Genomic DNA, 15,220 nt, shown 5'->3' with positions numbered 1-15,220 from the left:
TTTTGAAATCCATAATAAAGCAAAAGATTATTGGATGCTACTGGACAAAGACCAAGCAAACTGGAATAGCTTTTCAATAGTTTATTGAGCATCCGACCAAGTTCCGTGAAGGCAGAACGAGCATTTTCTGCAGCAGAATTGTTTGCCACGAAGATGCGATTACGGCTAAGTGACAAATCTATCAACATCCTGCGTTTTTTACGCAGTCATTACATGAAAAATAAATAAAACAAGCTTGAGTGCATTTTTCATTTTGTTGATTACTACGCCTCACTGCTTGTGTTTTCACGTTGTTGATTTATAATTTAGCCTACTGTTGTCAGTACTGGCTGCGGTGTAACCCAGTTTTCACATTGTATTTAGGCCTACTCTGTAAACCATTTCTGGTCTTTACAAGATTCACCGCTCGATTAAAGACAGAAAGCAAATTAAACAAAACATCGTTTATTTCTACGCACCACCTTGATGCTGAGCTCTACAAAAGACTCATAACTTTTATATTTTGACTAGATCGAAAGTTGAAACTCAATCTCCCGACATGAAAATCGACGTTTTAAGCAGATAGACAACTCATCGTAGCCTACTATCCTTAAAAATCCCGTTTTTTGCGGGATCTCGGGATTGGGTTGAGGTAGTCCGGTTTTTTGGAATTTTTTCAAAACCGGGAATTCTGAAATCCTATCTGAGGCATGATCTCTAGTTGATATAGATTTAGATAAAGTAAAGGGGAAGGCAAGTCTTTGCCTTACTACAGAGTCAGAGCCTGTCCTCTGTAGTACAGACACTGTCTGTGGATATTGTCTGTGTCTACAGTGTCTGTAGTACAGACACAGCTATACGTGCTCTCAGTAGATGACGAAACAGCGTCTTTTCAAACGTCGAACCAGTGTTCCTACTATACGGGTAGAAGGGCGATTAAATTGTTATGCAATGTTAGATTTGCATCATCCAAAGGAGTGTTTGCAATATCATTCAAAATAATCTCTTAAGTTTTACGCCAGTGATTCTTAATCTAGGGAGGATTTTTCAAGATAGTGTCAGTAGTTAATAGCACGATTACCTAAATGAAAACGTGATATAAAAGACTAAGCATCACTGCTTGTGACTAAGCAAAAGCTTGATCACCTCAGTTTGCCCAAGACCATGATGGCAACTCTCGAACACAAAGCGTCGGCCTCATCCATGCTATGCGTAGTCAATATCGCTCCTCTGTTAGTGCCTTCGAAGGCAGTGCTAATGATTTTCCTGTGGATAAGTAATTGAAGGTTACAACGCAAGCTCTTTAGCTTAACATGAAGAGTTTTATATTGTGATTCACATGGCCTAAATAGGATCACAAAATATTCCTCATCTTACTTAGTGGACTAAAGATTCATCGACCATTGTACAATATAAAAAAAAAAAATCTATAACTTGTCAAGTGTCTTCAGCCTTACAAAAGGAATAAATTCCATCACAATAGTGATCTTACTTTGAAATAATATTTTTTCTCGGCCTACTTCAACAATACTGAGAAACAATACTGAATCTAAAATCATTTTCAAGAGAGCAATGCAATTTGGTTCAAATAGGGAATAGCAGCAAAGAATGAAGAGGAGAAAGAACCAAAATTAAAGTAACTAAAGTGTAGCATGATGGGTTTTAAGAGCATGTAGTGTAGCTTATCCTCAAAAGTGTTTGAGAACTTTTACTTTGAATTTGCTACAAAAAGTTAAATGTTTTCAAAAAAAAATTGTGGTCACGTGAACAACTTCTCTTTGCTAACCCTCCTTTCTGCTTATTTTTAAATCTTATCCAGGGCTGTGGAGTCGGAGTTGTGGAATTTGGAGGGATTTTGGCGTGCCCAGAGTCGGAGTCGGTTAGTTATAAAACCAAGAAGCCGGAGTCGAAGTCGAATATTTTTTGCTCGGCTTCACAGCCCTGGTTTTATCGAGTAAATTTCCAAGTTAGATAGAAATATACAAAACCACATCGAAACGCACAGAAAGCAATTGTGACATCGTTTATATCGATTCTGTAAATTAGGTGTAGTAGGCTATCGATAAAAGATCGAGGATTATCGCAAAAAATAGGGACAAATAAAAATATTTAAAGACAGACCTCTCATACGATCACTTTTGACGCCTTTATATATCCTAGGTAACGCAATGTAAAAAGCCGTTTAATTGCAATCTTTGCTAATTTAACAATACGATAATTAAGTCCTGATGCATCTACCACATGAATCGTTTTGCTTTAGGATCTATTCCAGTGGAAGGTTCATCAAGTAGGACAACTTGCGGATTTCCGAGCATGGCTATCGCGAAGCATAACTTTCGCTTGGTGCCGCCAGATAGCTGGCTTGCTTGCTTGTTTACATGTTCACGAATGTCCAAAGCGTCGACGTAGCTGAAAATGAAGGGGTGTGATGAGATGTTATTTGACGTCTTTTATGGTAGTGGTGTGATGGTCAGTAAACTTTAAAACTATAGTAAAGAAATTCTGCACAAACTAGAACGATGGCAAAAAGAAAAAGCTGAGAACCTTCGATTTAAAAGAAATGTCAAGAAGGGGAGAAGCGTGATAGGCTACCACAGTAGAATACTTGTCTATGTGTAAGTTTAAAGCATGAGAGGTCACATTAGCTGAACTATCAGCCTATAAAATGTTGTAAAAGAACATACATTAATATCAACATTTTTTCAATCAGACATTTTTGACCTCCTCACGAGCTAGATCAGGTAATGACTCTTGTCATACATTTAGCATAGCTTAGAGCTACTCAACTAACGGACCTTGGTCTAAATCAGGACTTCCTGGGTGTTGATGATGGACTTCAGTTTCTGGAAGAATAACCTCATTGCCACATTTCAGGGCTTTAAACAAATTTGTACTGGGAGAAAGCAATTTTTTTCTGTGATTACCCAAGTACCTGGGGGGATTTGCCTTCCAGACCCCCAACACTTTGTCAAAAATCCAAGTCCAGTTACATTTTACTTAAAACAAATGGTTCGGTACTGGTACTGAAATTTTAACTTTTGTGGTTGCGTGTGTAATATCTGATTTACCGGACAGCTAAAATATTCAACTTGTCAAACTGGACCTTTGTTAACAATAGTTGAGTAACCCTGCCATAGCCTATGCTCGACAGATAGCCTAGAAATCATGATTCATGACAGGATCCAACGCCTTGAAGAAACTGAATGACTATTACATGCTTGATTCAAATAATATCGTTAAAACATCTTGCGATAATTTAGCGTATATAAACAAGAAACTAGCTTTATATCATGCCATTTTAGATATCTGGTAAACAGTCGTATTTAACAATTTTACTTGTCTATGGTTGCTTCAATACTTCCTTTATTGACGCCATTAATGGTTGCGTATATTTCTAAGTGTTCCTTCATAGTAAGCAACTCCCATAGAGAATTCTCCTGCGGATTGACATCAAAGTGTCATTAGCTAGATTAAGCCACAACATTGAGCTGATGAGTGAGACTCAACACTGATCGATTTCCAATTAGATTTAATGTCGCATGTTAACCGCCAACACGAAATTCACAAACACAAAATTACGTGAAGGAAAGTTCTAGCTGCAAAGTTAAGCAATCAATACCTGACTGCAATATCCCAGATGTTGGAAGGCTGCCCAGACGTTGCATTGGATGTTATTACCTGATATGAATGCCTGAAACAGAATACGATAAAAACGAGTTTTGCTTTGTTTCTATATATGACATTAGCATTTTGGATCTGTCTTAACTGGTAGCCTATACAAATAGCCACTAGCGTACGCAGGGGGGGGGGGGGGGGGCATTGGGCCATGCCCCCCCCCCTACAAATTTTTTAGTAGTTAACGACGTAGATTAAGGCATTTAATATGTTTTGGATTGCACTGTCAAAGCAATTAACAATGTTGTTTTATAGATGATGTTGTTGACAATGTTGTTTTATAGATGATGTTACGCCGTAGCCTACCCTCCGTACTCCCCTCATAGGCCTTGGCTTGAGGGTGGTTTAGGGTAGGCCTCCTTTTTCGTTCTATAGTTCAGAGTGCTGTAATTTTTGATTAAAGTTAAAATTGCATTCGATATTTAAACTTTCACGGAGTAGTTCGATTTATGCTTTAATTAAGGTAATGACGTTGCCTATCATGATCGAACTATTAGGGTTTTTACTTCTCCGTTTGCGCCTATACTATCATGCTTTTCATATTCAGAATCGGTATCTGTACAGTGACATACGCAAAGACCGTGAGAGTCTATATTTCACCAAGTTGGGGGTTACAACCCCCCTTTTGGCACGCGTGTGACGTCACGATATTAAGAATGATGCTTTCAGTCTCTATGTCTCTAAAACAAAGTTTGCCTAATTTAAAACGAAACTGCATTAAAAGAGCGAGTTTTGCCAATACCAAACAGTCAAATAAAACTCAGCCAGGAATTAGCAACAAAAAAACATAGAAACTTAGCTTTATTACCGAAAAATGCCGAAGAAAACATGATTTTATCCTTTTGCTATGCCACCGGACAGCACTATTTTACAGGAATATTTATACCCACATTTTTGTTGAAAATGCTCTCAGAATGCACCAAATTCAAAGTAATTTTTCAAAATTTTCTGGGAGAGGCCCCCCAGACCCCCGACGCTGGGTGTCGCCTTTGGCGAAGACGCCGTCGGCCGTCAAAACCCCCCTTTCAAAATTCCTGGTAACGCCACTGCTATCGGCTATTATTATCAAATGGGCGTTTTTTTTTTGTTTCGATTTAACAGCATTTTCAATAGCCCCCCCCTTGAGAAAATCCTGCGTACGCCACTGCAAAACAGCATGCAGCAGTGTCTTTGACAGAACACTTAACGAAGGTTGGCTTCTTTGCTTTTCCGTCTACATTTTTCTACTTTTCCTACCTTTCCTTCCAAATGTCAACACTTGATTTGAACCTTAGTAAAATTAAAATATTTCTTTTTCGATACTGGAAATTATAGGTGGAGGTATACAAAGTGGAATTATAAATACTTTGCTCAAAAGCAGCATCATAAATCAGTAAAGTAATTCGCTGAAAACTTCAATTTACTCGACAACGCTAATCAATAAAAATATAAGACAGAAGCAGAACAGAATATTTTTGTTTATTCAAAAACTTTAAATCATTATTTTTCCCGTTTGGTTTAAAACTAATTAATTTTTTTTTAAACAAATAGGCTACTTTATAAATCTATTGAAAATGTCTTTTTACCTTTCCTCGAGTTGGTGCATGGTCAGCAGTGAGCACATTTATCGCGGTGGTCTTCCCAGCTCCGTTAGGGCCAAGCAACCCAAGAACTTCCCCAGGACAGACTGATAGAGACAAGTTATCAACAGCAACCTGAAGATTGTTGAAACGCATTTTATCTATAGTGCCCGAGCATACGAGATACCTCACGACCATCCACAATTGGCTTTGTTATTTCTCGACTATTTTGTGTGTTTAAAAGCTGTTTTTACCTGGGGTTCATAGCGGCATAGAAGTTTCTCCTAAATCGTTTTCATAAACCGAAATTTGCAGGTAAATCTTGAGTAAAATTGGTTATATGATTAGAATTTAATGAAAAGGTTTTTTGAAAAGCCCAAATTAGCCTCATCAAATTTAGGACAAACATAATTTTGTCACCAAATGCAATACAGCAGCTTTGGTTGGTTTTAAATCTTTATCCTCGGACTGGAAAAGTCTTGATGGTAGTTTATTCCTGGTAGTTTCGCATACTTGTAGAGGCTTTTGACGCAGGGCTGGTTATCGAGATTGACAGAGTGAAGTTTCCAATTGTTGAAGTGTTGTTGCCGAGGAATTATTCCATCCATTGGATGCCGCTGAAGCGAGAGTAGTCCTTAGAATGCGTTGCTCAAGCACATAACCCGAGAGTCGAATCAGCGGCGCTTGATCTTGAAACTTCTTTGTTCACAAAGTCACATATGCGCTAACCAACTGAGCTATCGGGGTTCACCAAACCAACAAAAATACTAACCTAAAGCAAGATTTAGCACAAAATTGAAGTTACTTTAATTTTTTCATTCTTTCTTTTCTTCTGAAACGAGCCCTTCTCTGATCGTTTAACAAATTCTTTTCGTAGGTTTTGCAGTATCACAACTGGCTGAAATACAAGTTTGACAACAAATATAAATTAATTTAATAATTGCTACAAATCGACAACGACAATGAATGCTGCCGACCTTCTAGTAAGAATACTTTCTTTGAAATAGTTTTTTTTATAGGGGTAATTTTTCAATGGAAAAGTATTATTATTTTTTGCATATATTTATAATATTATAGGGCTATCACAATGCACAACTTAGACTTTTTGCAAAAACAATCAATTTGGAAAGCTTCTCTTGCTCAAATGTTAATTGATGAGCAATACTATACTTTTATAGTGTTATATGTCACTCACCTCTTTCTCACCACTTCCATTCAATGCTTCATTGACCAATCGTCTCTCTTCTTTGACGTCATCATCCTCCATCTCTAGCTCATCTTCCAACAGGCCGTCGTCCAACATCGTTCCATCCTCTTTCGACCTTCACAGAAGGGAACCATGCACCGTTCAAAAACATAACTTGGCCTAAAAGTAATTAAACCTATATGCTACGTGTTATTTTGCTCATAGATGAACAGATGATACGCCACCTATCATATTACAAGAGTTTATTTTACTTTAAAAATCACAATAAAGTTGTGATCTTTAAAGTTGTGATCTTTAAAGGTTGTGATCTTTAAAGTAAAATAAACTCTTGTACTATGATAAGTGGCGTATCATACTATTTACAGCAATCAACCTTATGTAAAAACACAAAAACAAAGTTGGTCTTGCGTAACCTTCAACCTGTTTTGGTGACAAATCTAATTTACTTAATATATTGGTTTCAGATCAGATTAAGGCAATGGATAGGATAGATATGGAAAATGCTGTAGGAAAGTAGAATACCCTATCTCAGAAACCAGCCGAATATCTTACATTTTGCAGAACACGTCCGATATCTTTCCACCGTTGGCCACAACTTCGAGAACTTGCAGAAGAACGAAGAACACAACGATGTGTATGTATGCCATAAGGATGGACAGTGGTACCATTGGTTCCGACCAGTCAAAATACAAAGATGCGGGGATGGCTGAAGTTAGGCCGAGCAAGGCTCTATTGTTGTAAACCTAAAAAGTGACACAACAAAAAGGAATTTGAAAAGTGAACCTTGTCAAAATGGTCAACTTTGACTAAACAATGCGTGAGTACTAATTACAGGAGATATTTTGCACAAGATTAAATGCAGATGAAATTCCATCAATTAAAACGAAAGTATCTTGTTTTTAATTAAGTCTACCACTTGCCAGAGCTGACATCTAGTCACAATTCAAAACTTATCCTTTACGATTTTAATGACAATGGTGAGAAAAGAATTCGGTGATGACTTGGTCTGCGACATCTGCATAAAAAACAAACCACAGCATTTTTGGTGTGCGACACTCTCTAACTGTGACCTTGTCCGTATTAATCTATTTGAATTTGCGTCACTCACGATTATGGTTGATCACAGACATTAAACCCAAACACAAGTCTCAAAGTATAGCAAATACCTCAAACATGCTACGTTCATTAAAAAAATGTTAATATTTAAAATCAAAACTCTTTGGTTTGGCTACATCCCCAGACAACCACTTTATCTGGTCGATCTTTAACAGATCTGGTACGGATCTGACCAGATCTTTACAAGATTTGAACCAGACAAAGTGGCTGTCTGGGTCACCACCAATCTCACAACGTCCCAAACAACCAACGTTTCTTCGTGTTATCAAAGTAAGATGCTTTATGAAAACCAAACCTTAATAATGTAATAGAGTCCACTGAAGGCAGAATAATGGGGGATGAGTACAAGGAATATGACGTTGATGATGACGACAGCATCAGTGCTCAGATAGTCCGCCAAAGAAACGCTCAGACTAGGAATAAGAATAACCTAAAAGAGACAAGTCGCTTGCAGTTCGCTACTACACTTGCCATCAGCACAAATAACCTACAAGATTAAAGACAATTTTTTGTTACCCTATTTCATTTGGCTATTTGATTTATTTTATACTATATTTTGCTTTATTTTCTTCTAGGCTTCTTGTGTGTGTTTTAAAACAGTCCTCTTAAAAAGTAGGTAAAGCTAGACTATAGAAATTGATGAACAGTGCAAATCATTATAAATCAACTACACTCCTGCAGTTTGTCCAGATGCTGACCATGGTTTCACCTCGTTATGTTTCCCAATTGCACTCGACAATTCAACCAAAAACAATATAGTCAAAACTTACCACCGGCAACAAGTTGAACCAAACAGTAAAAGCAGTGTTGTATTTGTCAAACAGAAATGTAGCGCAATATGTTGCCATGATGGCAGCCATCCCAGAACCGATGAAAAGTAAAACCTAGTGTATAATATAACTCACGTTAAACAATTATCAATATACATTGCAAGCAGTCTTTGAAACAAGTGTATCAATGTGAAAAAACAATCATAAAGATATGTGCTATCCAAACAAACCTACATTGAATAAATCAAGCAAGCAAGAACCGTGTACGTATTTGTAATCTGTAGGTCGCTGTAGCAGATAGAGTGTTACATGCACTTGATATTGCGAGCGTTCTTCTCGAAACATTTTCTAATTGAAATAAAATTAACCAACTAGTGGTCAGCGTGGGCTAGCGGTTTAGAGTTAGAGAGGTAGTCATTTCGATGACGTGGGCTAGATTCCCACCCTTGCCATAACTCGTTTTTTTTTTCTATAACTGCTAAACAATTTTCAAAGCAAGATTCAACTCTCTGGCTGAGTGTTTGTTAGAGGTAGGGACGGTACATTACGGGCCGCGCAACTCCGTTGTTCCTTCAACATTAGAAGGGTCAATTGCCGATTTGACATTTTTTTACGCTTTACTGCTGGCTTGCTTTCAACTAAAAACCTTAAATTACTTTAAAACCAACTTCACTCTTCTTATATAACCCATAAAAAGTAAAATATTTTATAAATTACAAAAAAACGTAACCCTTCTAGTGTTGCGGATAAGCCAAAAGCGGATGAAGTTTCGCATCCCTATGATCTACAATCCCTAGTTAGAGGGGTCACAATGATTGCAGTCAGCTGGTTGATAGGAAAAATTAGCCTTTGTTTAAAGCATCTACCTGTCAAGACACTCCACCTGCTGCAGCAACCTACAAATTACAAATACACGAACCGTATAAAATGTTTCGCTAAACTTGTGACACAGTTTACGTATTGCAGTCGACTATTGCATTACCTGAGCTATTATGGCTCCAGGAACAATAAGAGGCTCCAGGTCGAACGCAGCGATTCCAATGAAATAACCAACCAAGATGATCAGATACCAGGAAAAGTCGGCTACGAAGGCAGGCAGCCAATAAAGTTTAAATTGGACACAAGATACTCGTAACTGGCTTCGAATTTTCAGCTAAAAATAAATATTAATCAATTGAAAGAAACAGGACAGAATATTCTGGGAAATATTCTAATTGTTAAGGTATGAGTTTGTGAAATAGTTATAGGCGTACTGGATCCCAACGTATGCATCACGCTAATGACTAAACATTAAACAACTTCTTTATTCTCTCAAGCATCCCAACTGCCAAACTTTATGAAAAAGTCACTCTTCGCAATTTGCAAAGAAAACGAAATTCCCATGTACTAAAATCAACATTTTTTTGTCAGCTGTTCAAGTTCAAACCTACTCCGTGAAGCAGACAAACAAGCGATGGCGTTGACAAACGGAGGGGAGGTCCAGGGGGTGTTTTTGGACTCGTGGTCAAAATAAATTCAAGGGGCCGAAACCTTTCTAAGGGATATGGAAAGTTAAAGAAAAAGCTACACAAATTTTTGTCGGGGTGTCTCTTCTATCCTATAATTATATCTCTTTTAATAGACCTTTTCCGAGCTGATATCAGTCAAGCGTGACCGGGTAAACACGGTCCTCAGAGATGGCGCAGTCAGAACTAATTTTGCTTGAAACTTGTTGCATTTTTGCGCGTATTGTAAGTTGTAACGACATCGCAACGTTTTCTAAGTAGTTTTTATCTGGACAAACATGTGTTTTAATGTCTATGAAACCTATAATCTTGCATTCGTTTGTAACAGGCCCAGGGTAAGTTATGATCATGTGTAAACTTGAGTGCAGTATCGGTAGGCTACAAAGTCAGAAATTCAAATTATGTTGAAATTCAGTTCAGATTATGTTAATTAACTACCGAACCGGTGGCCTGCAAGGCTAAATTGTGTATTTTCCTTTGTAAACAAAAAAGTAAGGCTGTAAGATACACTGCCAACTTTCCCGATTTGCCTACAGTGCCACGATTTTAAATGCAACATCAAACTCTTTCTGATAAAGCACTGGCAATATTATGCACTACCGAAGTATCTCTGAAGAATGCACAGATACTAGAAAAAGAAACAGTTGAACAATGTGACAGTAATCTGTAGTTTAAAAGTAGGTGTTCTTGATTAACTTCTTCTATTTTTCGAAAAGTGTGTGCAAGGAAAGCTGCACCTACAGTACAGCCTCATTTTTCAAATCCATTTTCTCTGCTAATAAATGTAATGCCAAACCACTAGTACAGTGGTTCTCAACCTTATTGTCTTGGTGGACCCATTTTGGTGTCTTCGAAGCGGTCGCGGACCCCTAAAAATTCCAATTTGAAGTTTTGGTATATCGCGTTTCCTTATGAAATCATATGTTACATAAGTTTCAAAGCAACACACTTAAAAGAATTTGCTGAATTCGCAACGCACCTGACGATTGATGAGATTGACGAAATTATGTTATGACTTATGAGCTATATGTTGGCACACAGGATCAAACATCGGTAAGCTATATGCTCATTTGATGTTTTTCTATAACTTTTATCAAAAGTTAATAGAATACTTGAGACTGTTACAAAGAATTTCCCCCTTTTTTCATTTGAAATCAATATTAATTCGTTATAATCGCAGTCATTGCAAAACTGTGAGTGGTGATAGACTGCTGACCAACGTTTGCATTTCCAAGTTAATCATTGATCAACAATCTGTTGTCTTAAAAGAATTTAGTTGAACATAGCCAACATAGCCTTATTAAAAGGTTTAAGTAATTTATATGATATTTTAGTTAGGAAACCAAACCTTTGTGCAATGTCCTTTGCAATTTCAAACGACGCACCAGTGCGTTGCGACTTACAGTTTAAGAATCACTGTCGGCTAATACATAAACAAAGCACAAACAATTTTTAAATTCCTTAATTTATCCGTCATGTTGAAAACTCGGAAACCTTTGCGGACCCCCGGAAATCGCTTCACGGACCCCTTGGGGTCCGCGGACCCCCGGTTGGGAACCACTGCACTAGTACATGGTCGAAGTAACGAGAAAGCTGCACGTACACTTTATGTTGCCAAAATGACCAAGGAAATGGGCCATACCTTACAAGTATATGACTGTGGCCTAATAGTAAATCTTGGCTGTTCACACCTGAGAGCTTGTTTGTTTGTTTTCTTTATCCTGCATTGCGGGAAAGCGGACTTGAGCGCTATGCATCAGTGTACGCCTTCCGACGTACACCTGACCCACGCTGCAGCCGACTGCAATGTCTGTTTCCGGTTGTCTACTCTATTTATGACTTAAATTTGGTACTACCCATTACTCGAAATCGATCACTGGGTAGAGGCAATTATCGTAAAGTTTCTTGCCCAGAGAAACAACAGCAAGTGCGGGTGGCTGGAGTCGAACATACAGGCTCTCGACTGCGAGCCCAACGCGCTAACCACTCGGCCACTGCTTCTCCAGATTCGAAGTTGATAGATTTTTCTGCGCAGGAAAGCCCATTTCGCATTTTCGAAATAAAGTGCCCATACAAATATAGACACCATAGCGTCAGACATAGGCGTAGCCAGGGGGGCGAAATGGGCCATGCCCCCCCCAAAAAAATTTTAAAGTTTGGATTCCGAAGTTAAACCTTTTGTTAAAAATATAATATAATTTATATATATATATGTAATATCGTTTTGCAAGACATCTGGCTATTAACACCCCCCAGGACTTGTTTTAGAATTTATTTTAGACACACAGAAAGACACCAATAAATTTTGCAAATCGTAAATCGCGCAAAGTTTACGCGATTTACGCTTCTTTTAACTAATCTGTGGAAGCAATTTCAGAATCGCTTACTCTGTTGGGTTTTTGTGTAGCTGAGTTTTTTGTGTTCTCTAATTTTAGCCGCAATTTTGCCCGTTGGTGTGTAACAGCCACCTTTAATAAGTTAATAGCTGTTTATCTGTTAATAAATTTCATACAAATTACCCTGAAAGTGTTTCCAGAAAGCACTATAATCCATTATTTGAGTGTAATTTTGCAAAAATTTTCCTGGGCAGCATGCCCCCGGACCCCCCAAGAATACGCGTGCCTTCGGCACGCTCTAACCCCCCGCCAGCTTTATTGTTTCCCTTGCTTAAACCACCAGGATACGCCACTGCACATCAGGTGGCGATGTCTTAAATCAAACACTTTGTCGTTCTTCTTCAATTCATCAAATATTTGCCCCCCCCCCCCCCCAATTTTTTTTTTCTGGCTACGCCACTGGCGTCAGAGCAGCAAACGTCTTACCCTGACTTTTGCTTAGAACTGAACCAGGCAAAAACAAACTTGCCACAAATTGAAAATCTCTCAACACTATCATTTCCAAATTCAAGGACAAATGGCTATATCTGGAATGACTTGGTGTGATCTTATTGTGTCAACGTCCAAGTCACTGTTTGTACAGAAAATTCCATTTGATGATGATTTTTGAAATTGTATGTTACCTAAACTAAACAATTTTTACTTCGGCTATGCTTTAAACTATTTATGCAGTAGGCCTACAGAGGGAACTCAACAAATCATTTCGCTCTTTGAAATCTGCACATTTTTACATCTAAAGCCACTTTATTCAGTGCAGACAAACAGACGGTTCATATTCAGGTGAGGTGATCACAGGTCACTGCATTAACATGATAAAATTAACAAAACATGCTTACAAGCGATGTCTAATCTTTTTCTGACGAAAGTATTGGCCTTTGAAATTGCAAAGCATGCAACAAACAACCCAAATTTGATTAACTATTCCAAGCATGTTAACTGGTATCTTTCTGTCAAAAAAATGAAACGAACTGACAAAAAGTTTCATACATTAAAACACATGTTTGTCCAGATAAAAACTACTTAGAAAACGTTGCGATGTCGTTACAACTTAGGTACAATACGCGCAAAAATGCAACAAGTTTCAAGCAAAATCAGTTCTGACAGCGCCATCTCAGAGGACCGTGTTTACCCGGTCACGCTTGACTGATATCAGCTCGGAAAAGGTCTACCCTGCTAAGTGCGTATGACGACAATTGTCGTCCGAGACAGTCACTCTTGCTGTGCGTAAGACGACAATTGTCGTTTTCGTGATCGCAGCTATTCATGGCACTTTTAATTTCGCTTCCCTCTATTCGCTTTGTCTGGAAGGAGCAATTATGACGTGTGAAGAAACATAAATGCATTGTTTACACCAGTGGTCTCCAACCTTTTTAAGAAGCGACCCCAATTTAAATGAAAATGAAATCAGCATTTACATGCGACCCCATTTTGTTTTCCGATACGGAGAAAAATATTTCAAGTAATGCTGAAACTAAATAATAAGAGTAAGTACGCGCAATTACAGAGAAATGTGGCTACACAAAAGTATTCCAAAATAACTGTTTTTTTGGTCTCTTTTTTTCCAGTCATGATTTTCACAACTTCCTTCAATACTGGCAGCAGCATTTTTTCTCCAATTGTATGGGCTTTCTTTTGCTTTGCAATCTGATAAGAGGCGACATACGAAGAATAAACAGCAGCTTTATTTACCGCTGTAAATGCTTTCATCACACTTGCTTGTGACGCAAGAGATTGCAATTTACGCTTAAAAAAAAATCAGATGGTTTATCCACGCAGCCTGGATGATTTTTTTTAAAATGACGTTTAATTTCATCGATTCTTTTGCTAGAATTTTAAGACAGATCACACACTTTGGTTTGCCATTAAATTCAGTGAAACCAAGTTTTAAAAAAGCCTCGTAATACTGATCTTTTTCTGGTCTTATTTTGCTGCCATTTTTGTATATTATTTAGCTATACTTGGTACTGTAACTACAAATTACCACTACTAGCTGCAAAGGAAACCGTAAACAGCCGGTGAAATGTCTGCACACTACACCAGTCCTGCATAAATAACTATTCGCACGTTCTGGAGTCACCTTGAATAATAAAAAGTTAGTCTAAACTAGCATCGTCAATGCTTTTGATCTGTGTCCTACTTGTCGCAACTATTGCGTTTTTGATTAATGCACCACAATGGTTTAATTGTGATGCGAGGTAGCTGTACTCCAAGGAGTCCAAAACACAGGCAAAGGTTGCGAACTAGAAGTAGAACAAAAAAAATTTTTGAAAAAGTATCAGTCTTTTTTTCGGTAATAAATTGAAACGATAATAAATTGAATATGGTGAGTTGTGGCGACCCCAGGAAAAGTTAAGGCGACCCCACTCGGGGTCGCGACCCACAGGTTGGAGACCACTGGTTTACACTACAATAACGATTGCAGCCTGACGGAAATCATTAATCCTTAAATCACTCTATTGCAATATTAGGTAGCTTCTGCACTCACCTACAATATAACCACAATTGCAAGAATAAAAAGATTTCATCCTAAATGTTTTTTTTTCTGAAATGGCTTCCTTCCGGTGTATAAAATTCGAACCACATCATGCGCGTTCAGTCAGTGTGAAGTCATTTTGATGTAATGTTGCAAGCAGCTTCACAAATAATTTTGTTGTGTTCGAAAACATATTTTATAACATATAGTCAACAAAACAATAGGGTTTTGTGTTGCTGCTAATGTTAGAACAAGCGTAAGAAAATGATACAGTTTGAATATTTCCAAACTAAACTTACGTGTACTTTATTTATAAGTGTCCTATAAATGCTTAGAAATTATTCTGTTTTGTGAACTGATGTATTTTTTTCTTCATAATAAACAACTAGTTGAATAATTTCACAATGGTGAAAGGTATAATCACTTGAGAGTAATGCGATTACCCCAGGAAACAATAGTCCAGCCGGAAACTTCTCCGCAATAGTCGATGAAAAGTTAAAGCAATAGACACAAAAGGAAATTGCACAAAAACGTATTGTG

At 37.8% G+C, this 15,220-nt stretch overlaps 1 protein-coding gene across 1 annotated transcript in view; it reads right to left on the bottom strand.

Annotated features, from left to right (window-relative positions):
* Positions 1 to 15,220, bottom strand: part of LOC145780229 (cholesterol transporter ABCA5-like) — a 34,670-nt gene that overhangs the window by 2,799 nt on the left and 16,651 nt on the right. Inside the window, exons 22-32 of the mRNA XM_082591931.1 lie at positions 9,289 to 9,459; positions 8,307 to 8,420; positions 7,832 to 7,966; positions 6,973 to 7,163; positions 6,409 to 6,535; positions 6,019 to 6,111; positions 5,220 to 5,348; positions 3,599 to 3,670; positions 3,316 to 3,416; positions 2,218 to 2,388; positions 1,126 to 1,245 (exon numbers count right to left, since the gene is read on the bottom strand). Of these exons, the coding sequence (XP_082448057.1) occupies positions 1,126 to 1,245; positions 2,218 to 2,388; positions 3,316 to 3,416; positions 3,599 to 3,670; positions 5,220 to 5,348; positions 6,019 to 6,111; positions 6,409 to 6,535; positions 6,973 to 7,163; positions 7,832 to 7,966; positions 8,307 to 8,420; positions 9,289 to 9,459 (1,424 nt within the window). The remainder of the gene's footprint in view (positions 1 to 1,125; positions 1,246 to 2,217; positions 2,389 to 3,315; positions 3,417 to 3,598; positions 3,671 to 5,219; positions 5,349 to 6,018; positions 6,112 to 6,408; positions 6,536 to 6,972; positions 7,164 to 7,831; positions 7,967 to 8,306; positions 8,421 to 9,288; positions 9,460 to 15,220) is intronic.

Source organism: Aplidium turbinatum, chromosome 11, assembly GCF_918807975.1.
Source record: "Aplidium turbinatum chromosome 11, kaAplTurb1.1, whole genome shotgun sequence".
NCBI classification, from domain to species: domain Eukaryota; kingdom Metazoa; phylum Chordata; class Ascidiacea; order Aplousobranchia; family Polyclinidae; genus Aplidium; species Aplidium turbinatum.
The sequence above is the reverse complement of the archived record's forward strand: the minus strand, read 5'-3'. Positions and strand labels throughout refer to the sequence as shown.